Source organism: Xiphophorus maculatus, chromosome 15 (assembly GCF_002775205.1).
Source record: "Xiphophorus maculatus strain JP 163 A chromosome 15, X_maculatus-5.0-male, whole genome shotgun sequence".
In the NCBI taxonomy this organism is placed as follows: Eukaryota; Metazoa; Chordata; class Actinopteri; order Cyprinodontiformes; family Poeciliidae; genus Xiphophorus; species Xiphophorus maculatus.
Genome location: NC_036457.1, coordinates 13,853,667 through 13,877,160, shown reverse-complemented (window position 1 = coordinate 13,877,160; position 23,494 = coordinate 13,853,667). Strand labels below are relative to the sequence as shown.

The 23,494-nt window shown below is 37.7% G+C and overlaps 3 protein-coding genes across 3 annotated transcripts; 2 read left to right on the top strand and 1 right to left on the bottom strand.

Annotated features, from left to right (window-relative positions):
* Positions 1-1,184: 1,184 nt before the first annotated feature.
* Positions 1,185-6,215, bottom strand: naga (alpha-N-acetylgalactosaminidase). The gene is made up of 9 exons (XM_005800254.2): positions 6,068-6,215; positions 4,857-5,013; positions 4,507-4,647; positions 3,921-4,132; positions 3,734-3,828; positions 3,257-3,418; positions 2,240-2,437; positions 1,988-2,128; positions 1,185-1,849 (listed from the first exon to the last, which is right to left on the bottom strand). Exons 2-9 carry the CDS (start codon positions 5,009-5,011, stop codon positions 1,661-1,663), a joined length of 1,293 nt encoding a protein of 430 aa, XP_005800311.1. The 5' UTR covers positions 5,012-5,013; positions 6,068-6,215; the 3' UTR covers positions 1,185-1,660.
* A 1,166-nt stretch (positions 6,216-7,381) lies between these two features.
* LOC111611355 lies at positions 7,382-10,955 on the top strand. The gene is made up of 2 exons (XM_023347495.1): positions 7,382-7,465; positions 8,914-10,955. Exons 1-2 carry the CDS (start codon positions 7,447-7,449, stop codon positions 10,302-10,304), a joined length of 1,410 nt encoding a protein of 469 aa, XP_023203263.1. The 5' UTR covers positions 7,382-7,446; the 3' UTR covers positions 10,305-10,955.
* Positions 10,956-11,051: 96 nt separating this feature from the next.
* Positions 11,052-23,355, top strand: LOC102223893 (adenylate cyclase type 3-like). Its single transcript, XM_014469210.2, has 20 exons — positions 11,052-11,762; positions 12,408-12,557; positions 13,522-13,661; positions 13,775-13,886; positions 14,969-15,096; positions 15,313-15,471; positions 15,546-15,705; positions 15,818-15,925; positions 16,071-16,147; positions 16,280-16,438; positions 16,560-16,647; positions 16,787-16,903; positions 18,281-18,552; positions 18,672-18,753; positions 18,863-19,021; positions 19,617-19,763; positions 20,332-20,448; positions 20,540-20,666; positions 20,745-20,869; positions 21,220-23,355. Exons 1-20 carry the CDS (start codon positions 11,085-11,087, stop codon positions 21,400-21,402), a joined length of 3,288 nt encoding a protein of 1,095 aa, XP_014324696.2. The 5' UTR covers positions 11,052-11,084; the 3' UTR covers positions 21,403-23,355.
* The last annotated feature ends 139 nt before the right edge of the window (positions 23,356-23,494 follow it).

Genomic DNA, 23,494 nt, shown 5'->3' with positions numbered 1-23,494 from the left:
TGGGTGACTGACTGAATGTCAGTGCATTGCGGTCCTCTGGACTTTAACGCTTTACTGAAGCAGGTTTTGATTTGCATTCAGTCTTCCTGAATTCACACCTACCATCATTTAAAATGAATCTGATTACAAACGCAGTGCAGCTGTCCTAGTAGGATTTTCTTGAATTATGCTTCCATAACCTAACGCCATAGTTTGCAGAAAGATTAGAGGATCAAAATGTTCTCATTGTTCAGAGGCAGCAGTCAGGAGAAATACTTCCACAGGATTACATGTGTACTCTGGCGAAGTGAAGACAGACATTATTACGTGAAGAAAAGACAGAGACGGAAAATATGGAGCACGTCTCCAGCAGCTGTTGTGTCTGAACACGTTTAAAAGAGTTCAAGGATTTGGAAGTAAGTACATATTATTCTAGCTGCTTTTAAAACATGTGCTTATTTTTATTATATGCTTTTTTTATCTTACAAATTGTGTCTAAAACCGTTTCTGTGCTGCTATCTTGGCCAGGACACTCTTGCGAGAGGGGCTTTAAAATGCAAGTGTTTATGAAATAAAATAGGAAAAAATGAATATGAGGCAATTTTGATGTTATAAAACCTTGATGATTTACCATACTTAAAGGAAAGACAATAAACTAACCAGGTGGCCAGCAAAGAAGCCAATCACAACAATGGAGGACCACCAGGACTCTCTGCCATGTAATGAATGTGTTGAATATTTAGCAACAATGTTCTGTATTCTTCATTTGTATACTATAGACTAACGAGTATGTTTATAAGATCAGAAGGATTTTCTTTCAATGAGAAAAAAAAAATCAGCACAATAGGTATTACGCTTAATACCTACTGAAATGGGTATTAAGCCCACCTATTTTAATGGGTATGCTATTAAAATGTCATACCTATTTTAATTTTAGATATGCAGAGCACCACAGCCATGGGATCCAGGTATTTTAACTAGTTGTGCATCCTTTACAAAGACTTTCTTTAAGTCTGCTTTCATTTAGTTAAACTTAAACTACATTTAATATTTACACCTGGTCAACATTTCAGAAGTACACTAAAACATTTTACAGTTTACTGAATTTCACAGAAAATCCAAGTAGCAGCAGTAAAATAAGTCCTTTGGACTCCTATTCCTGAAACTTCCTGAAGGAACAAAACAATAAATCAAAGGAGCACTTCTTAGAAAATTTCATTTTTATTCCAAAAAGATTTAGAAAATTTGACAATTTTATCAAAACATTATTGACAACTATCTAAATATAATTCTAAAGAAAAACAATGGTGGTAATTGCATATGGCACCCATGATTCTCAGTGCTTTAGTTCCTTGAGAAAGATGATTTGCTGAAAGAAGAAAAAAAAAAACTAGACAGAACATAATTCTGCTTTAAACAGCCTTGTATGTGAGACAATAAAATCACTATCTAGAATATAATCTCTTGTGTTTTAAGAAGACCTTATCAACCAAACCCGATTTGTTATTATAAAAGTTGATATTTTACGAAAAGTTAAAATTAAACCTGAATCATTCTGAGGTAGAAAAAAACTCATGCAGAAAGATCATGTGTGAATTCAGCAAAACTTCGTTGTCGTTGACCCAGCAGGGACAATGACACCAAAGCCAAACCCCTAGAGATATTAAAAGATAATAAAATTTCAAAGGAAGTTGTTTTGCTTTGCATCATATTTATGTCTGCGGAGTTTGTCCCCTCTGATAATCTGATGGTACTGTAGTTTGCCGGGCGCTGAGACATACCACATGACCACACCTGTTGGGTTCACTGAAACCACAAACTCAGTGGAGTCTTTCAGCACATCAATCTGGTCAGTGTAGACATCAGTGACCTTGAAAAAAAAAAAAAAACCCAGAAAACAGAAGTGATTCGTGGAAGAAAACCTCCACATTAAAAAATGTCTTCTGTCAAAGCCTGAGTTACAACCTTGTACTATTAAACGGAAAAAAACAAAATCTCTGAGACCTACCTTGTAGCTGCCAGTGGTGTAGTTGAGTTTGCTCAAGGAGGTTTCGTAGCGATAGGGCATGTCAGTACGGCGGCTGAAGAACACTAAGGCGCTGGCGTTGTTTGACAGGGGGCGCCAGAACACCTCGATGCCAGACTTCTCCTTGAAGACGGAAAGCAATTTCATTGACAATGAGACATGAAAACGCTTTTCATTGCCATATCCGTCTTATTTTCCTCACAGCCAATGCCAAAACAGCAGAACAATCCACACCTTGAGAATGCGTCTTCCCTGAATACCCAGGGGGTCCTGGTTGATGCTGATGATCATCTTGTTCTGAAGGATGCTCCGGGCTCCACTGCTGATTGTGCGAAGGTCGTTGGACATGAACAGGGGAGCGGCCATGATTGCCCACAAAGCCATCTGAGAACGAGACTGGTCCATACTGAGACCAAAATCTCCGATAACCAGCTGGTGAAAGAAAAAAAAATGATCACACAATTAAGAGAGATTACATTTATTAGTAGAAATTCAGACCTTTTTGACAACCACTATGTGCCTACCTGTCATTATGAGCCAGACCGCGTTATAAATGGAGACACTGAGTTCCCAGACATTTCAGTAACCAACACGTTTCTGGACTCCAACTTTCAAAAGTTCTCATGGCTCTTCAAGCAAAGTTTAAAGTATAAATACAAAAGCTGGTAATATGCAAATGTGTTTAATGTGGCTATTCCCACCGTAGTTAAGCTATAAATACTAAAATAACAAAAACCAAAGTCTGGAAGTAACTATCCAAATAACTTGTTAATTAATTAATTAAGTAAGCAGGGAATAAGGAACCAAGTCATTCAGTAAGTAAAACTTAAGTAGGTAACTTTGGATATAAGTAACAAACTAACAAAGTAATAAAATACTTAACTAAGCCTCTAAGTAATGACTAAGTAACTAACTACATAATTAAGTAACTTAGGAACCAACAGCATGAGTAACTAACTAAATACTAACTAAGTATGTTTGGTTCGAGGCAGTAAAAAAAAAAAATTAAATACCAATAAGTTGCTAAAGAAGCAACTAGGTTTCTTTCTAAGCTTGTAAGAAATAAGAATGTAACTAAGTAACTTGATGAGTAACTAAGTAGCAAAATGACTAGTATATACCTACGAAACTAACTAAATATGTAACAAGAAACTGAGTAGCCCACTAAAATAAGGAACTAAGTACCGTAAGTAACAATGGATGGAAAAATAATCGGAAAACAGTAACATTTGTTAGGCCGGTGGGACAAACCATGTCAGGGTCGTTCCATCTTCCAGGTCCGGCTGCAGGTGCCAGGACATCCTGGTTTTCAAAAAACCAATCAGCAATGCTCAGCACACTGCCCCAAGAGTCCTGGATGTCGCCATAGTTACGCCAAAGGTTGCAGATCTGCCCGAGCTGAGTGTAATTCACCTGAAACATCAAGAGCAATATTAAACCACCATACCATTACATACCAATTATATTTATAGAGCAAGTTATACACCCACAGGACCAAAGTGCTGTACACAATCATAAAATACAAATATGATCAATCGGTAAATTAATAATAGCAATAGTATACACAAGTAATTGTAAAAATAACACAATACAGGACAACAAATTCAACATCTCAGATTATCTCATAGGCCAAAGAAAAGAGACATGTCTTAAGAATGCATTTAGCTCTAAAAAGTTTCCTGATTGTATTAGAACACAGTGTTCAAAACATTTGCCAATGATAAACACCTTCGGTGGAAGTCCACCCTGGTAAGCAGGCCAGCTGCAGGAGTAGGCAATGGGGCGGCCCGTTGCGTTTAAAGCCTTTGACATCAGAGGATAACCTGCCAGGAAAAAACAATAAGAGTCAATTAATATCAGATGGTGAATCACCTCTGAATTCATACCATTAAACTAATGACTCATCTTTTCTTACCCAGCTCCTGCTCAACAGCATTGGAGTAACAGCCATCAAATTTAAGCATGTCCACCTCCCAGTCAGCGAATGTCTGAGCATCTATTTCAATCTTATCCACCGTCGTCCCAGGGTACCCACCGCAGGTGTGGGTGCCCATGTCCCCATAGATGCCCAGTTTGAGGCCTCTGTCATGCATGTAGCGCGCCAGCTTATTGATTCCCCCTGGAAACCTGATTTTAACATAGAAAATTAAACATTACCTATTGAAACTGTTGAATAAGTGCAGGTTTTCCACATTACCAACAATGCTAGTTGCTAAGGTCATGATTACACAGTCATAAGAGAGCAATATGTTCTCATGTTTTAAACAGCAGGTCAGGCACTTATCACAGCTTCCCACAGATCTCAAAGGTCATTGTTTTTATCACACTTGTTTTTATCTACTGACTCTGATTTGAAGATACCTGCAGAAAAGCTATAGACAAATGCACTTTGCTGTGATTGTGAAATTGCTGTACTGCCACTCCTTTTGTCTCATTGGCCTGGATATGATAACGTTGTTTTTACAAAAGAGCGCTCCTGTCTGAATGTGTCCAGGCTATACCTCTTAGGGTCAGCCTGCAGCCGTCCATCTTTGTCTCTGTCCATGGACGACCAGCAGTCATCTATGTTCACGTAGACGTAGCCCAGTTCCTTCCAGCCGTCCTCATACAGTCTGTCTGCCATGTCTATAAACAGATTCTCACTGGGGGAAGGAAGGACAGCAATGTTTAGCACTGACCCGAACAAGATGTACGGTTTGTAAACATCTAATGAATTAATGCTGCATTTGAATAAAATTTTCATCCACTATTACTATTAAAAGACACACTTTTCTGTTTATTGAACATTTCTTGACTGCTTCTGTGTAGTAACGTTATTTTAGGCGTGTTCATTTATTAAAAGCCTGCTTGCCTGATGCAGTTCTTTGGGTCGTTTGTGCAGTCAATGTCACAGCGGAATCGTTCCCATGCCAACCAGCCCATTGGAGGCGTTCTCATCAGTCCATTGTCAAGGGCGAAGGCGGTCATGGTGGCCACAGAGGCAAAAATGAGCACCGCGAAATGCATTCCTGAAGTGAAAAAGAAAAATCTGATGATATAGATGATACTGACACAGGCCTGTAAATACATGAATAAAAGAAAAACAGAAAACCACAACTAAGAACAAAAACTATGCATAAAATCCTTTTTGTACTTTTGTTAGGCTTCAGCTGCAAATTGTCATTGGGATTTTATGTCAGAAACCAAAATACTGGGGGAAATTGCATGGTAATCAACATTTTTCACAAATAAAAAGCTGAGCTTGCACCTTTTGTTGCAATTCCAGCTGCTACACTTTTGGGTTTTGTCCTCTTCCCAAGAGGTGAAAATCTTTCACCTCTTGGGAAGATTTTTTTGTGTTTTTTTTTTTCATTTATGCTTAGAAAACAGCTGAGGCTCATTTAGATTAGAAGTCAAAGATTCTCAGTTGGTTTTAGGGCAACTTCAGCACATGCCAATGATCTAAACCATTTCATTGGCTGAATGTTAAGAACTATTGTCCTGTTTCAGGTCTTTAGCAGTCTGTAACATGTTTTCTTCAATGACAAGTTTATTTATAAAGCACCATTCACAAACAAAGTCACAAAGTGTTTTACAACACAATTAAGTCTATAAAAAACAAGTATTGGACCATTTCATGGATGGTCCAATGAAATGGACCATTTCATTGGTCCAATTGAATAATTTTGCAAGAACAGTACATGCAATGTGCTGGATTGCATCAACATCAAACAGATATTTACACATCGAAGGTGTGATGATATTTTCTAGGTGTGTTTTACCTTGACAGACACCATAAACCTCGTGAGTCTCAGCTGACTGGGAGCAGCCAGCAACACCAACTTGCTGAGTGACAATTTTCATTGTGATGTGTTTAGCTGTTATCTGACCATGAAAACTTTTAATTTTGTAGTGTAAGTCTAAATACTGCTGCAAAAAAAAAAAAACATTGCGCAATAGTTGCACTTATTTATTTAATCAATAATATTTTGGGAAGTGATGTGGACAAAAATAGCTATACATTCGCGTTATAACAATTTTTTTAAGTAATTCTTAAGAATGAAAGTAAAACTATAAACTTACTGTTGCGCCAAGGCCAGTGTCGATATTCTTCTTATTTTGTTTCTGCTTTAGTCTTCACTTTGCTCAGAAGTTAAGTGTCTAAAAAACGCGAGGCACAGAAGCATCAGTTATCCGGAGTCGAGTCTATAAACACGGAAGTGGTACTCACATGACTCCTGCTGTCAGGTGACAATACACCGGAAATTAGAACAAGAGAGACGGGACGTTGCTTTTTAATGTTTATTATAACAAATCGACCCAAAACAAGCTTTGTCAAGCGGTATTTGAAGTAAGATGGATACTTTTCATTAAGATAATTTTTCGAAATTTAAAAAGCATAAAAAATTTACTTTCCTTATTGAATTGGAATAAAATAATATAAAACAGGATCATTTTATATTATTATTATTTTTATTTTTTTTTTTAAAAAAAAAACATAAACAAAATTCATTGTCCTTTTTTCTTTTCTTTTTGCTTGCTTGCTTGTTTTGTTTTTGGTTTTCTTTAATACTTGTGAAAACCAAAAACAACATTCTCCCAATCTAAAACAAAATTCTTACATGACAATGTAAACTATGCTATAATACTATGAAACGACAATCGTTTCCTCAACTTTTTAGTATGGCTAGAGAGAGAAAAACGATGAGAAATAGTTTCAAGGTAGAAGTCACTAATAATTTATATCAACGTCCTTTTTCAGAGTTTGCATGTAGTGGCATCTAGAAGTATTGCGTCATGAAAAGTAACCTGCGTAAATGATCGCCTTTTGAGGCAAGGTTTCATGTTTGCATTATCTATCAGCCACAAGGTGACAAGATTTTGTTGTTTTAGTGCAAATCAAACTGATCAAACTGTGTGCAAAATGAGGAATCAAATCACTTTGTTGCTTTTATCATGCTTGTTGTCTATTATTACTCAATTATTTTATTTTGAGGGGGGGGGGGGGGAGCCTATCCAACAGGGGGCGCACTAATACATGAAATATTTACGAATATTTGTTTATTCATTCACTAATATTTAGCCAATAAAATTGTTTTAAACAGGTGTATGCTATAAACGTAATTAAAGTGTAGGGTATGGAAATGACCGATTGGCATTATGTTGCCTGACGCGTGACGTGGTAGTTCAAATTTTATTTATTAACTTTTGACATCCTTGTTTATGTCACTGTAATGATGCTGAACATCATGAATAATCCTTTCTAAGCACGTTCTTTTTATATTAACAAAGAAAATAGTTTATTGTGTTCATTGATATAAATGTGGGCAACAGTGAGGCTGTCACATGGTAAAGACGCAGGAGCTGGTATCTTTTTTCTGATTGGCTCCTCTCAACGTGACGCCTAACCGTGAACAGGAAGAGCTTGTAATGTCAGTGAGGTGCACACCGCTCAGGGAGAAATGGCAGAAACAAGCCTGGGTAAGATGATAACACTATCCCGAGCTTCACACACAACCTCAGACGCTGTGAAAGCTGAATATGAGATCTGTTTGGTGGCGTGTTAGCTGCAGAGCAGCAGCTGTACTGACATGGTCCACTAAAATGCTTCTTTTTCTTTTGTACAGCAGACAGACTTCCTGGTTTTAGGTTTCAGCGTGGAACTACTCAGACATATTTTACTTTCATGTTAAAGTAACAGGAACAGATCTGAACAAAATTGAAACTGGGAGATAATACAAGAATTATGGGAGGACTGCCATACTACCACAGTTTGGAACAAAATCCTTTGTAAGCGTTCTCAATGGGGTATTGATTATAGATTATCAGTTTTAGTTTAATATGTTGTATCAGAGCAGCAAAGCAGTTGTGAAATAGTTGCAAATACTTCAGTTTTACTTCACACCAGTTGTTTACCAGCTCTACCAGAGAGTCAGATGAGTGGCTTTGTTTTGAAAAGTAAGGCTTAAATCTTTACAATCAAATATCAAGTCAAGTCTCAAAACAAGATATGAAATTCCAGAGTCAATCCAATGTCCTGAACTTTCAAGTAATACCAGTTTCGAAAAATAATTAATGCCCTGTAGAAAATAGTTGTAAAAAAAATATTTTTTTCAGACAAAAATAACCTACATGAGTAAAAACTTCAATGATTTCATTCATTAAGGGCCAAAGGTTGTCCAGACTAATGATGTTTTTCTGGGTTCTGGGACAAGTTTGCATGAACCATCAATGGTGTTTTTGTAGTAATATTGGTAGACTTGGCCCTGCTGGTAAGACTCACCACTGTGTAATGATTTTTTCTCCATTTATGGACAATGCCTCGCATGATGATTTGCTTACTGTCCCATTTCCAAACTGATAGATGTCAAAGACTTTTGTTTCCCCAAATTTTTTTTTCACAACACTGCATATTAGCTCTGCCACATAACACCATTATTGGATACTTGAGGATTTTCATTATTGAGATAACAATCTCATTAAAATATCATGCATTTTTATCTTTCTGATATTGACGCAAAACCGTTTATGCCATGAATAAATATCCGTTTTATCCGTCTGTTCAAATGAAAAAAAAAAAGTCTCTGTTATCTGGGACCTTTGTTTATAAATAGATCTGATTCAAATGAAAATTATATTTAAACCACTTAATGAAGACTCTAAATATGTTTATGAATCTTCTGTTTAACCAGTGGGTAAATCTTTTGCTTGAGCAGTTACTGTAGGTCTCTGCTTAATTTATTTATTTATTTATTGAAATTCATCAATAAGATTTCAAAAAATATTGTTAACAGATCTATTGAGGGGGTTGTTGTAAGCATAATAACTTTATGCCTTTTCCATAAAGTAGTTCTGAATAGCATGTACATTTTAAGATGTAAATTAAATAGTAGTTTGAATACTATTAAATGACTGGATTTTGTCTGTAGGTGCCTTCCGTGTGGTGAAGACCCTCCTCGGAGGTACAGCAGCTGGTTTTGTGTTCGGACAAGCTGCCTCATATGCAGTCAAGCCCTCTCTGACTGAAGACGTCACTCTGCTGAACGCTGCCACTCGAGCTGCTGGACGTGCTGGTTCAACCGGTGTAGCGGTCGTGGCAGCATGCCTCATGTTTACATCAGCACTCCTTTCTCTTGGACTGGGTTTCCTCCTCAGTGCCATGGTGCTGAAGCTGCTCAATAAAGTAGGTGTGACCCTGCCATGGTTGATAGGAGCCATGTCCGGGGCATCAGTTGCATTGGGTGCAGTCATCACTGGAGGGTTGGAGGGTATCATACCACCTTGGATCTACATCATGGTTCAGGGCACTCTGGTTCTTATCGTGTACTCATACTCCAACATCAATGACATGACAACAGCTCTGTTAATCATCTTCACCACTCTGTACGCCAGTGTTATATTTGGACGATTGGGCGCCATTCTTGGGTTCTTCTGTATGGGACTGAGCATTATCGTTCTCTTTGCTCTACGACGAACTCTAACAGCAAGGTCACCACCAAAACCAGAATCTAAAACCAGGTGCAAATTGTTGGAGAGGATCTTCTTCTACTCTGTTTTTGTGGCAATTTTGGGTTTTTTTGTTGGTTTGGGTTCAGGTGGGGCAGAAGAAGGCACAAAAACACAAGTGATTTTAATGCTACAATCAGTCCTTTGGGTGGGATTTCTGTCTGTGGGACTGTTGGGGGCTGGCCTGGGAACTGTGGCCATGGTTGGACTGGGGCCAGAGGTGGCTGGAAAGGTTGGTGTGGGAGCTGTGGTAGTAACATCAATAGCTTTGAAAGCTGTTGTACTTTTGAGCTCTGCTCTAGGACTGAGAAGCTGCTCCGGAGCAGCTTTAGGAGCAACTACAGCTGCAGGAGTGTCACTGGGTGCTGCGAGTGTTGCAGCAAAGCAAACATTTGGGTCTAGGAATTCAACATTGGTACTTTTAGGTTCCGTTATCTTGGGTGTACTTGTAGCCCTCAAGGTTCCAGGACTGACATCAACACAGCTGACAACATCTGAACTGATAACAGTGACATTCACTGCAGTAGGGGCATTCATCTTGGGTGCACCAAAGAGCCCATTCCACACTAAGGTGAATCTACAGCAGGGGCTTCTCACAGGAACGGAGCTAATTAAAGGAATCGGCATGGAGACGGTCACTGCAGCAGCGGCGCCTATTGGAGCCGGAGCTCTGGGGGCCGCAGCATTAGGCACGGCAGCTCTGGGGACGCTGGGGACCGTAGGAGTTCTGGTGGCTATAGTGCTGGCTTTGGGAAGCGCTCTCAGTGGTATGCTAGGAAAATCACCATCAACAACCAACACACACAGAGACTGAATGACAACTGAGTTTACATCTGTTTCTACAACTGGAATCAAACTCCAGCATGTTGCTGCTGCTGGTGTTTTTCCAACAAAGAGGAATGATAATATTTTTTGTTTTGTGTAGATATTTTGTATTTGTGTGTCATAAGAACCATATAGTTTTGTCCACCAGTAAACATTGGTATTTGTGTCCTTTTCAGGACTTAAATTATTTTCTGTAACATGATGGAGAATTAATAAAAACACTTTTTTTGTCATATGGCTTAATGAGAACCCCTCTTCTGTCTTTTTCTCACTTCTGCGCACATCACAATTCCCAAGACATGACTGTGAGACTTTAGTGTCATCTTAACAACAGTACCAGAGGATTAGCTATTTACCAGTGGGAGATGTTGGGGGTGGGAGGTAACAGAGGACTTATCGGAACACAGAAGAGCACCAGAGAAGTGATTCTGGTTTTTAGATACAACCTTGTAATGCCGTTTAACCATTTTGAACATGCATTACTTTCAAATTGGTAGCTGCACATGGCTCCTTTCTACTGCAAATTCAACAGGATTTGGATTCTGCAGGCCATATTTTCACTATGAAGTTTTAGCTTGTGAAGAACAAGAATAATCAAATGATCCTAAATGTCATAAAAGGTAAGAACCTTTCATGATGCATTTATATTCACCCAGGGACTGATTTTTTTTTTCTTTTCGTACATTTGATGGAAACTTTTGCATCTTTTCAAAGGATTTTACAATACATTTGGGAATACCGTCGAAGAAACCAAATGGATTACCTTTAAATGAACAGCATGTCTGTGGACCGCGTCAATACAACAAACACAGAGCACTCCACCGAGTGCTCTGCAGAGTATTCAGGACCGGCTCCCAGTGATCCGAGCCATACCCGGGATGTGGCTGTCCTCCAGTCTGGCTGCTGCCGCTGCCTGCCCCGGTCAGTGCGACTTACCTTTACCCCTGGGTCCTTGGAGAGCCTTTACCAGAACTACTTTCGTAGGCAGAGAGAAGAGAACCTGCTGGTCTTGGTGTTATTTGCAGCCCTCTTCAACAGCTTCATTATCATTATGTGTGCGGTGGTGTACACCGAGGACAAACTGGCCATGGTGGTGGTCGCCGTTGTGGGGTTGGCAGTGGATGTAGTTCTCTACCTGCTCTGCTGGTTCCAAAAACTCCCTACATCCCCTATGGCAAGAAGAGCGGTGCCATATGTGCTGTGGCTGATGGTCACAATCCATGTCTTATGTTACATGGGACTGAACTACAAGCGATTCTCTGATGCAAGCGACTCTGTGGGCTGGCAGGCTTTCTTCAGTTTCTCCAGCTTTTTGACTTTACCGCTGAATTTGGTGCCCCTTGTCCTCCTCGCAACGCTCTCCTCTGGGATACACACCCTGACACTGGGGGTCACTGTGGCTCAAAGGTTTGGGGATAATCTTCAGGGGGCCATGCTGGTGAGACAGGTAAAGAAATGCAGGTGTCACAAAAGGTCACAGTTGAACTGGGACAAGAGAGAAATAAAATGTCACAACAATTTAGAAATGACATATTTCACAAAACAGCAGCTCCTACTGAAACTTTGCAAGTCTCAACATGTTTGATGTCACGGTAAATTGCATGACAAAACTGTTAGAAAAAGGCATAAATAAAAACTGATTTGATTTCACTGATAAAATAATGCTTAAGACCACAACTATTATCTTGAAGATCTCCAGAGTTTTGAAGACCACAGAAATATCTATGGTAGGCCAGATTTGGCCAGTGGGCCTTAAGTTTGACACATGCTCTAATAGTAATATGGCAGTGTGACCAAAACTCGACAGTGAAAGACAAAAATAGTCATTTTTAGAACTTTCCTTTCCATACCTGCATCTGTAGATGTTGCATGACTCTGTGTTTATTTGTTATTTGTAATATTTCATTGATAAAACTGTAATATACCCTAGTACACACTGCATTTATCGTTCATCAACAATATATATGACTCTCACATTTCGGAGTTCATCAATATTTAGCTGAAAGCAGCAAATTATCATATTATTACAGACAAAGAGTGGAGATCACCTAACTACAGGAAGAAAAATATGGCATTTCCTCTTTTTCTTCAGCTGCTGGCCAATGTGATGCTCTACCTGTGTGCAGCCATGGTGGGTGTGATGTCATTTTACATGGCCGACAGGAAGTACAGAACAGCGTTTTTGGAAGCTCGTCAGTCTCTGCAGGTTAAACTGACTCTGGAGGACCAGAGCACCCAGCAGGTAAGATGACTCAGGAGAACAATGTGACTCCTCTCATCTCTCACTCATTTCTTCAGGAGACCTAAACTAACCTTAGCCACTGCTTTCCCTCCTAATCGAAACCTATCATTCATCCTAATATTGTGACCTTAACTGACACACAGTGTAATTGTTTACATCATAGAGACATTCTTTATGCACTTTCCCATGAACCTACACCCAAATAGATAAGATGACAGAACGCCCTGTGCTCCTTAATTGCCCTGTGTTTTCCTCTGTTGCTGGCTAATAAGCCGTTGTTTTCATCTGTGGATCAGTCATCAGGGACTTGTAAAAATAATGTCATCTTAGCTGTTGGGCAATAAATGCAGATATGTTTTGTGTCTCTTGGGCAACATACCAATTAAGCTGACTATTTGGTTAGCTTATCAAATATTTATTTTAACTCAGCTTTACAATTTTACATTTAGTACTGTGTTTTGTTTCTGTTGCATCTACTTATGTAGAAATGTCAAAGCATGTTTATATGTTAGAATGGCCTACTCAGAATCCAGTGAATACAAGTGCTTATCACACTTTTTATTTATTATTTTTTATTTTGTAAAAATGTTTGAAAACCATGTTATTTTTTTTCTTCCTCTTCACAACTATGCAATACAATACATTGCACTATTTTGTTGGTCTGTAACATAAAATCTCAATAAAATTCTTGAATGTTGAAATTTGTGAAGCTAATTGAAAAACATTTAAACTTTAACAGAGCTGTCTTTTTTGTTGTTTAAAAAAATAGAGAGTTGCAAACAAAATCCCAAATAACATGTTTAGTGATAAAAATAAAAGAGATAAGAAATATGTCAGCTTCACCAAACCTGACCAGAATATTTTCAGAACCACTGATTAATAGCTTTACATGTTGGGCTCTCAGAAGTCTTTTTCTGTTTCATGTTAATTGAACACACACACCTTTCCCTTTCCCCCCATGTAGGAGGAACTGTTGCTCTCCATCCTGCCGAAGCATATTGCAGATGAGATGCTGCAGGGCATGAAGAACCAGGCCAATCAGAACGAGGTCCAGCAGCAGCAGCAGTTCAACACCATGTACATGTACCGCCATGAAAACGTCAGGTCTGGATCACAAAATCAGCTTTAATGCTACACAAGAGTTGTGATTTTTGTAAGTGAAAAATGTATGCTGGAGGTCATGTTGTTTCTCCTCTATATATGCCTTTTTGTTTCAGTATACTGTTTGCAGACATTGTGGGCTTCACCCAGTTATCCTCAGCCTGTAGTGCACAAGAGCTGGTGAAGCTGCTCAATGAATTGTTTGCCCGCTTCGATAAACTGGCCTCAGTGAGTATCAGCAATGAATGAATTACCTTAATCATGTTTTGTTAGTGCTGTAAACAGTTATTAGCACCCTGCTGCCTATATTTTAAATGAATCTTTTTATGCAGTAGTATAATCTTAATCTTAAAACAATAACAAAAATTCTGTGTTTGCACGATTAAATATAGAAAAACAATCACCTGTTGCAAAATCATCTGTATCAATAGTAATGCTTTTAAAATAAATAAACAATTATAACAGATTTCACATGAACTGTTCAGACATCTTGATCAAGAAACAGTAGAATTCAAAATCTGTTGCTTTAATGGGTTTTTTTTATTTTTTTACTTTTAGTATGAAGGACTGATTTTTACTGTTTTTTGACAGGCCTTGTTACCAATACTTTCAACCTTGAGCAACAGCTCAAAAACAGTGATCAGCAAGAATACTTGTGCCTTTGTTCTGAGATCTTTGTTTATGGATATAGAAGTTATTCAAATTGATAGCCAGAAGGTTTTTTTTTTCTTTGTGTCTTCTTTTATGTTTCTGTTGTTATTTTGTCTTGACTAAATGTTAAGACAACCAATAAATGCTATCAATGTGCCAATCAGTTTTTTGGAAGGCATGTCAAAAAATAAAGCATTTTTGGTCTGAACAAAATCATATTTCCTTCTTCGCCACCTTGTGTCCAGACTAAAATCCTAAAAAAAAGCTTGCAAAATTAGCCTAAAATAGGCATCCTTGATCTTTTTATATTAGGATTGCCAATGGCTGAATGAAAACCCAACACACAGCCAACAGGGTACAGTCATTGACAGGTTAAATTTGAAAATGTCAGTGTGTTATTTTTGTAGCAAGTTTTTAAATCAGAATAGAATGTACTGTGGCACACTCATTTTAATTTTTAATTGGTTGTGCATTCTCAATAGATATATCTATACAAAAAAAATCTACAAAACCCACTGAAATTTCTATGAATTTGCACAGACCTAAGACGCCAAGTTTACAATTATTAATACAGTTCTCTGTATTAATAATTGTTTTCTTAAGGCCCAATCTCTTTTTATAGAAACTTTTGCAAATGAAATGTTTCTATTATTGTGCAGCAACATCACCAACTGAGAATTAAGATTCTTGGAGACTGTTACTACTGCATCTGTGGTCTGCCAGACTTCAGGGAAGACCATGCTGTTTGCTCTATAATGATGGGCCTTTCAATGGTGGAAGCTATTTCGTAAGTAGTGCCTCCTTTAAAAATATGCAAAGCGAAAAAGAAAATAGCTCTGTGCTTCCCTGATATGGAGATAATGTAAAAATGAACAATAAAGAGGGATAAAGTAAACATCAAATAACAGAAAACCTTGACAGCAAATAATGAAGGTCAGGGTATTGAAGTATGGTGTGAACAGTCAAAAATGTGTAGAAAATAATTCTTTCTCTATTTCAACAGGTATGTGCGCGAAAAGACAAAAACCGACGTGGACATGCGCGTGGGTGTTCACACAGGCACTGTGCTCGGTGGCGTCCTCGGTCAGAAGCGTTGGCAGTTTGATGTTTGGTCAACAGATGTCACTGTGGCCAATAAGATGGAGTCTGGAGGAATCCCTGGGTAGAAAAATAAAAATAAGATCTTACACCTAGCAGTTAAGTCCTTGTGTCTTAAAACATTTATATGCTGCACAGGAGAGTGCACATTTCCCAGAGCACTAAGGATAGTCTGCATGGGGAATTTGAGGTTGAGCCTGGAAATGGAGCAGAGAGGTGTGAGTACCTGCTGGAGAAGGGAATTGACACTTACCTGGTTCTCAAACCCAAAGAGGAAGCAAATGGACTCAATGGAACCGTAAGTTATTTTTAGCTAAAAAGAACATTGATGCTAGCCTGTAGTAAAGATGAAAATAAACAAAAGCTGGTTTTAATGTCATGTTTAAATATCCCTTTCTTTTTTACCTCAGACACCTGGGGCACTGACCAGCAGAAATTCAAATCAGGTGATCAATACAACAATAACCAATGGGAGCACAGTCTCCCCTCAGTCAATGCTGACTAGCCCTAAACAGGAGGTAAATAAAATTGTATGTCTGATTTTTTTGTTGCAAAGACTAATGTTGTACTCAACCTAGGCATTAGAATAATTGAAAAATCTATGAGATAACGTAATAACCTTATATGCACATTTGATTTCTGTTTTGTTGCAAACAATCTTAGAGAAATAAAATGGCTGATGAACAAGCTATCAACAGACGACTGCAGCAGGAACTTCTGGACAGAGAGTCTCAGCAAATGTAAGATGTGTCATCAATTATTTGGTGAACTTTAAAAGCAAACATCTGGTATATTTGTCCTCCCTATGTGGATGCCATTTTTTATGCATCATTTTCCAGTATTCGGTGTTGAGTTGTGTTGTTTTGAAACAGAATGAAGGATCAAATCAATCCCGTTTCACTGCGGTTTGTGGATGGAAAGTTGGAGGAGCACTACTCCTCAGAGAAGGAGAAGAGAAGTGGTGCAGCCTTCAGCTGCTGTGTCATTGTGCTCTTTTTCATCACAGCAATGGAAGTGTTTATTGACCCGTTGTGAGTTGGTGTTTAATCACTGAATATTGTTGCAAGTATCTAATTCTCAATTTATTTGGAACTTATGAGAATTCATTTTCTTTTGTAGTGATTATAATTGTTTCATGTGTTCTTTACCCAGGTTGGTTGTGAACTACGTGACTCTCGCTGTTGGACAGCTGTTGTTGCTTATTCTCACAGTTTGCTCCCTAGCTGCAATCTTTCCTAGGGTGGGAAATTAAGCATTAATCTATTAATCATTCTTAACCACTAGCCTGTTTATTTTTTTATGCTTTAAAGACAAATTAAAAGTGTATTTTCAATTTTTCCATTTCTTGATTTGTGTTATTTATGGTTTGCTTGTTACAGATGTTCTCTAAAAGGTTGGTTTCCTTCTCAATGTGGATCGACCGCACGCGGTGGGCTCGGAACACGTGGGCCATGGCAGCCATATTTGTTCTAACCATGGCCGTAATAGCCGACATGGTAAGACTAAAGAACATCTTGACAAACGCAGAATCTTTGTGAATGCTGACTGTTGCAATCAAAGGAATGAATCCGTTTTATGTTGTGCACTTTTATCTCCATTTATTCAGAGCTGAAAGATTTCACCATTCCAAGCGGTTGTATTGTGTGTGTTGATTTCCATTAGTGAGTTTCCACTTTCCTATCATCAGGTTATCACTGCCTGCTACACTTTTCACTGCATGCTCCCAGCGGAGTCCATTAGCTATCTGTCTCGCTGCCTGGTGCCTAATTTGTCACAGCCTCACAGGGAAACCTGCTACACACACTGCTGAGTTTTGTCACGTAGATGCAGAATGATCCTTCATTTTTGTGTCAGGCATGGATGACAGTCCATCTTCAAAGAGCCCCTAAAATCATGTACCTTTTATTTCCTCAAAAAGTGCACCAATGTGTATGTAATGTTGCAACTTGATTTAGAATTTGCTATGGGGCAATACCAGATATTGTACAATATTAACATTTTGAAGCCTAAACACTAGGCTTCAAAATACTTTACAAATTGGGGCAAGAAACTTAAACGGTTGAATGTATTTTTCAATGACTTCTCAGAAGCAGGACAACCCAATGGAAAATGCAATGGGAGACATAAATGTAAACACAGATTTGATCTTTTTGCAAAATAAATAAATAAATAATAATAATAATAAAACAAATTAAATAAGAGCTATTTATAACATTTATATAATCAAGATATTCTCATTTAGATCAGGACAGCTGGGCAAGGGAGCAGCAACATAAATACATTACATTTATCAACAAAAGATGAAAGATATTAAGAATTGTTTCTATTAAAATCACTTTCACACAAATGAGGTGGATTCCAACAATTTTGCAGTAGCTAAATTTGTTATTTAGTTCATACTTTTGATGCCAAAAACCTAAATACTTTCTCATCTAGTTAAGTTGTTACATTACTGATGTAATCGCAGATTGTAAGTTTCACATTTATTTGTTAAAAGGTATGTCGCAACAGCAGGGATAACATCCAAAATGGCTTTGTATGTAAACACATACCAGTGACTAAGGTCTAGGGAGGTAATTACCTTTTCCACAGGGTAAAGAAATAAGCTCATTATCCCATAACTACTTGTTGTGAAATCATGTCCCAAGTAAAACTTACTGGCAATGAAGTTTTTAATTCACTTCCACAGTTTTATTTTTTCAATTCGATTTTTTAAAAACTATTTAATGTCTTTCTGACAGTATTTTAGCTTGTAACATAAAAAATATAAAGTAATTAGTGTCAGATGTTGTAATGTTTTTCAGTACAATTTTTATATGACTTAACACCCATTACTCCTGTTGTCAATGTTCTTTGTATCTTTGATTTTTCAGCTAAGTTGTGTCCCACCTTCACTGAGGCTCTTTAACAGTACCTTTGGCCCGATGCTGGAGTCTCTTGGCGACCGAGGCTGTGCAGAAAATCCAAAGTATTACAGCTTCATGGCTGTGATGTCACTCATCGCAACCGCCATGTTGGTTCAGGTCAGCCACCTGATCAAACTGGGCCTCATGGTGTTAGTTGTCACAGCAACAGGAGCAGTAAATATCTACAGCTGGAGTGACCTATACGACTTGTATGATTTTATACAGTTTGCCTCCTACAGGTAAGGAAGAGGGGAATATTGATACAAGACTTTTTTGCCTGTTCCTGCATTTTGCTATGGATGTTTAGTGGTGTGTGCACGTGTCATTTCTAATGTTGGCCCTCTCCATGTATTTTCAGAACATCCATAGTGCCATCAAAGTATCTCATGACAATGATGATTATTATCATGATGATAAGCTTTTACTTCTTTGCGCGCCATGTGAGTAAAACTAGGGGAACATTTAATGACACTTTCACTACTGATTTCAAAATATTCTTGTTTTATGAGAAATACAAATACAAGTCCTATCAAACTTGTATTTGTGTAGCTGGAGCGTCAGTCGAGGAAGCTGTTCTTGTGGAAGATTGGGGTTCATGACCAGAAGGAGAGGGTGTTCGAGATGAGGCGCTGGAACGAGGCACTGGTGACCAACATGCTGCCAGAGCATGTGGCCAAACACTTTCTGGGCACTAAAATGAGAGATGAGGTACAAATCAAGCCAAGTCAAGTCCAAGTTTATTTCCAAAGCACATTTAAAACAACAATATAACAAAATAGTTGATCAAAGTGCTGCTCAAGGTGTAACTCATCACTATCATAACAATAAAAAAATAAAAAGTTGAATAAACGAATAACAGTACCTTTGGCCCGATGGTACTGGTACAAACTGCTACACAGAATATGTGTTGAAGATTACAAGGTTCCTTGCAACTGAATGTGTGTAAGAATCTAATGAATCAATGGCATGATGGATCTGAGTTGTTTGCTTACAACAAAATTAACAGATCAGTTTAATAGAAATAAATGAAAGTACTTTTTTTTTTTAAATGCATGCATCCTGCAATGCATACAAACCATTTGGGAAAATAACATGTTTGTTTTTACCTACATTGTGTTTTTTGCCATTCTTTTGAAATGCAATCAATGTGTCATGAGAGTTTAGATTCTATTACTATGCAATCCATTGCATTTCAGTGCCATCTTGTGGTTTGTTCCATAATTACATAATCTTCTGAAATATAGAAATATGCATTATCATAAAAGTCAGCACAAGCTACTTTAATGTAATTATTTTGTTGCAGGAGCTGTACAGTCAGTCTTATGATGAAATTGGTGTGATGTTTGCCTCCATTCCAAACTTTTCTGATTTCTATACTGAAGAGGGCATCAACAACGGAGGCATCGAGTGTCTCAGGATCCTCAATGAAATCATTTCCGATTTTGACAGTGTGAGTTGTGGCGTCCTATCATAATGGACATAAATGATCGGTTTGCATTTTTTTTCCCCCGTAGTGCAAAAACGTTTTTACTTGCACAGCTAAACAATTCAAATGACCTCTACCATTTATGCTAAGAGAGGTTAAATGTCAGGATTTAAGTATTTCACAGCCTTGGAGATGGGTACAGGCAGATTCTCTGGAATGTGTTGTGAGATACTTATCCAAATATTAATGTGTATGTGTTTATTTAGTTATCCTGGATTATGGCACATCCTATCCCACATATTTAAACATCATTTATGTTGTGCGGTCCTTTCACCATGGAAAAAAAAGGCTTTTGAAATGCACTATCAAAAACCTAAAATAATTATTACATTCAGACCATTGTCGAATGAATGTAACGATGTGATCAGAACTATATTAAAAATGTTTTTGTACCCTGCAACAATGCAATGATAAAGGGGAATAGTCATCGAATGAGGGAACAGATGGATGGATAGATGGGTGAATGGATAGATTGATTGTTGTTTTTGTAATACTTAAATTAAGAATAGCAAATACCTCTTTTGTTCACCAGTTATTGGACCGAGATGAGTTCAGGTGTATCACAAAGATCAAGACGATAGGAAGCACATACATGGCTGCCTCTGGACTAACGCCCGAAAGCAACACCAACGGATATGGCAGCCGAAAGGTGTGATCCTATCTCGTTTTATCTACATACTTCAATTTGTGCCACACAAAGTGATATTAACACAACAAAGTTGCATTCTGTTGTTTCACAGCCAGAAGACCAGTCGCTCATTGAACGCTGGCAGCACCTGTCTGGGCTGGCAGATTTTGCCCTGGCCATGAAGGTCACTCTTGATAACCTCAACAAGCAATCCTTCAACAACTTCATGCTACGGATTGGTCAGTGAACCTGGAAGACGGTGCCTCTCTTTTTGAGTCTTTGCACATGTTACAATCTTTTCATGTCGATTCCTTCAGGTTTGAATAAAGGAGCTGTTCTGGCTGGAGTAATTGGAGCCCGTAAACCTCACTATGACATCTGGGGTAACACAGTCAATGTGGCCAGTAGAATGGAGTCAACTGGAGTGATGGGCAACATCCAGGTAGCTTAAACATAGACAGACATCTTTATATGTTGAATGGGAAAATTGACTTTCAAATGATCTTTACCACCCACTATTTCCCTAACCTTTTACCGTCATTTCTAAATGTCAAATATTAACAATCCTAACCGTAAAGCTAAATCTAGACCCTTAAATATTTCTTTATGTATGGGTAACCACAGTCTAAATACCATTTTGAAGAAAACACTGATAAGTTTTTTCTGGTTTTATAAACTCCCATTGCCATACATAGTGACAACTGAATAAACCAATGCAACAGTCTGTAAGTTTGAAAGTTTTAGGTTCTCAGAGTAGCATCCATGTAAATATTTGTCCTGTTTTGCCATCAGGTGGTGGAGGACTGCTATGACATCCTGAAGGAATATGGCTTCCGCTTCATTCGAAGAGGGCCCATATTTGTCAAGGGAAAAGGAGAGCTGCTTACCTTTTTCATGAAAGGGAAAGACAAGTCTAGAGGCAAAGCAGGTCCGGGAACAACTGCTCTTCCGCACCAAGTAGAGGACCTTTCCTGACTTTTTTCACCTGCATATTTCAATTAACATGCAAACCGATTTCAGGGCAATAATAGCTTTGCTCCACTTTTCTTGTACACAGTTATTTTTCAGCATGTTTTTATAAACTCTGCCACTCATGTTAGCAGCAAAAAAGTACAGAAACCAATAAATTCAAATGCCACTGCACAATAATCATGACTATTAAAAAACTGCATTAAATTTTTGCAAAGTAATGCAATAGGTCCCACACTGATGACATCAGAACAAACAAACCTATGGTCTTTTCTAAATAGTGCCAAGAAACATAGGTGACATTCTCAAATAAAAGAAACACTTTTCCATTTTCTTTGTGTAAATGTAGCATGTAGAATCCGTTTGGAAACATCAATTGATGCAGGAATGAATTTTTTTGTTAGGTGAACACAGAGCTTGCCTTACTCTCACCAATGACATAAATGCCTCATTATTATTTTTTTATTTGTTGATATTAAGGAGCGTGATGTCATCATACTCCACATTTAAGTAAAACACAAAGATATCTAAGAATGCCGCAAGAGTCAGAATGTAAATCTGTGTTTATAATTTTATGGATGTATGTAACAAACATGTAACATACTTTGTTTTACCTTGTGGCTAATTACATTGCATTTACACTTTTAATAAATTATATTTAGTCTTTGTGTTTCAAATTATTTTACAATGTTTTGAATGTTGTGCCAATATAAGTGGCATCCTAGTCAATGAAAACTACCAGTAGTTACTAAACCGGAGTGATTGCTTTATTTACTGAAATTATTCATATTTAGAGCTTTTTTTTCTTTAAAATTGAAATAATCAGAATCAAAACTCCATTCAAGTGGATAAATACATATACACCAAAACATACAAAAAAACAAAACAAAAAAAAAACATGGGCAGTTGAGGCAATAAATATAAAATAGTGACTCCTCCAGACTGTTTCACACCAAACCTGTTACCTGATACTGACTCACATCTACCCTGGAAAGGATAGATGGGATCTTCATGATGCTAGAGCTGCCTGATGCTTTTTTCATAACTTATCCAAGGCATGATGTTTAAACACCACAGAGTTTGTGTAGCAGGGCAACAGTCTTCATCTCATCTAAACTATACTTGCTCAGCCACTGTATTCAAAATAGAGAAAGTAAAAGGTTAAGTGTCAGAGTCATAGTAAGGCTTCAAACCCTAGTAGATTCTGGCTAACTGTTCAATTGGGCATAATACCTCATATTGCAATTGTAAGAGTAGCCTGCACAATGTGTAGGAACTAGGAATTATGTGTAGGAACTGAATCCCAAACATCATCTAATATTGAAAAGTTAATCATATCTCCCATTCAGATTTTTATTAGTTTCTCAGCAAAATTTGCTATAAATAAAGGAGATTATGACTTTTTCATGATGTTGTGAGGTAAGAAGCAGCAGCCATGCTGGTGGCCAATTTGTGTACCACATTGAAGAAATGGGCCTGAAGAAAGTGTTTAAGTTGTAATCATCTGAAATAGAGTATTTGGGAATGTGTATATCTGCTCAATGATGCCTATTTGTTCTGTATGATTAAGTTAAATTGATTGATTTAACTTGTTTAAACTAATCAGATAATAACTAGGTGGAAGACTTTCTGATGCATTGACATTTGCTTAGCCAATCAGTAACTCATTAATCAAGCAGTGTTTCAGTATTGATCAAAGGTTTATTTAACAAGTTAAAGTGGGATGACTGCTATTCCTTCAGAATATCTTGTTAATGTGTGACTCTTGTAATGAATTTAGGCATTTGCACACTAGCATTATAAGTATCATTTTGTTGGTACTGGCTAATGAATAGAACAGATACATTATAGAAAGCTGCAAACTGCAAAGAAACTGTCAGCATAGAATGGCTTTTGGAGTTATATTTCATAATTTCTCAATCACTTTGATGATAAAACACAAATTGTTTCTCAGTATTACATTTTTAAAGACATTTTGGAACTAAACGTTAACATTACATTATTTAAATAATTTTTTCTACAGTTTAAGCATAACTAACTCATTTCAACACATTATTGCAATTTGTCAGTTCACTGCTTAAAAAGATTTGTGTAAAAT

Excerpts from the sequence above, each read along its gene's own strand:
- naga (XM_005800254.2), bottom strand. The coding sequence starts at position 5,011 with ATGCATTTCGCGGTGCTCATTTTTGCCTCTGTGGCCACCATGACCGCC. Across the intron at positions 3,419-3,733 it reads AGGGTGGACTTCCACCGAAG|GTGAATTACACTCAGCTCGG; the intron begins GTGTTTATCATT and ends TTGATGTTTCAG. Across the intron at positions 1,850-1,987 it reads ACACCACTGGCAGCTACAAG|GTCACTGATGTCTACACTGA; the intron begins GTAGGTCTCAGA and ends TTTTTTTTCAAG.
- LOC102223893 (XM_014469210.2), top strand. The coding sequence starts at position 11,085 with ATGAACAGCATGTCTGTGGACCGCGTCAATACAACAAACACAGAGCAC. Across the intron at positions 16,904-18,280 it reads TGGCCGTAATAGCCGACATG|CTAAGTTGTGTCCCACCTTC; the intron begins GTAAGACTAAAG and ends TTGATTTTTCAG. Across the intron at positions 19,022-19,616 it reads GCACTAAAATGAGAGATGAG|GAGCTGTACAGTCAGTCTTA; the intron begins GTACAAATCAAG and ends ATTTTGTTGCAG.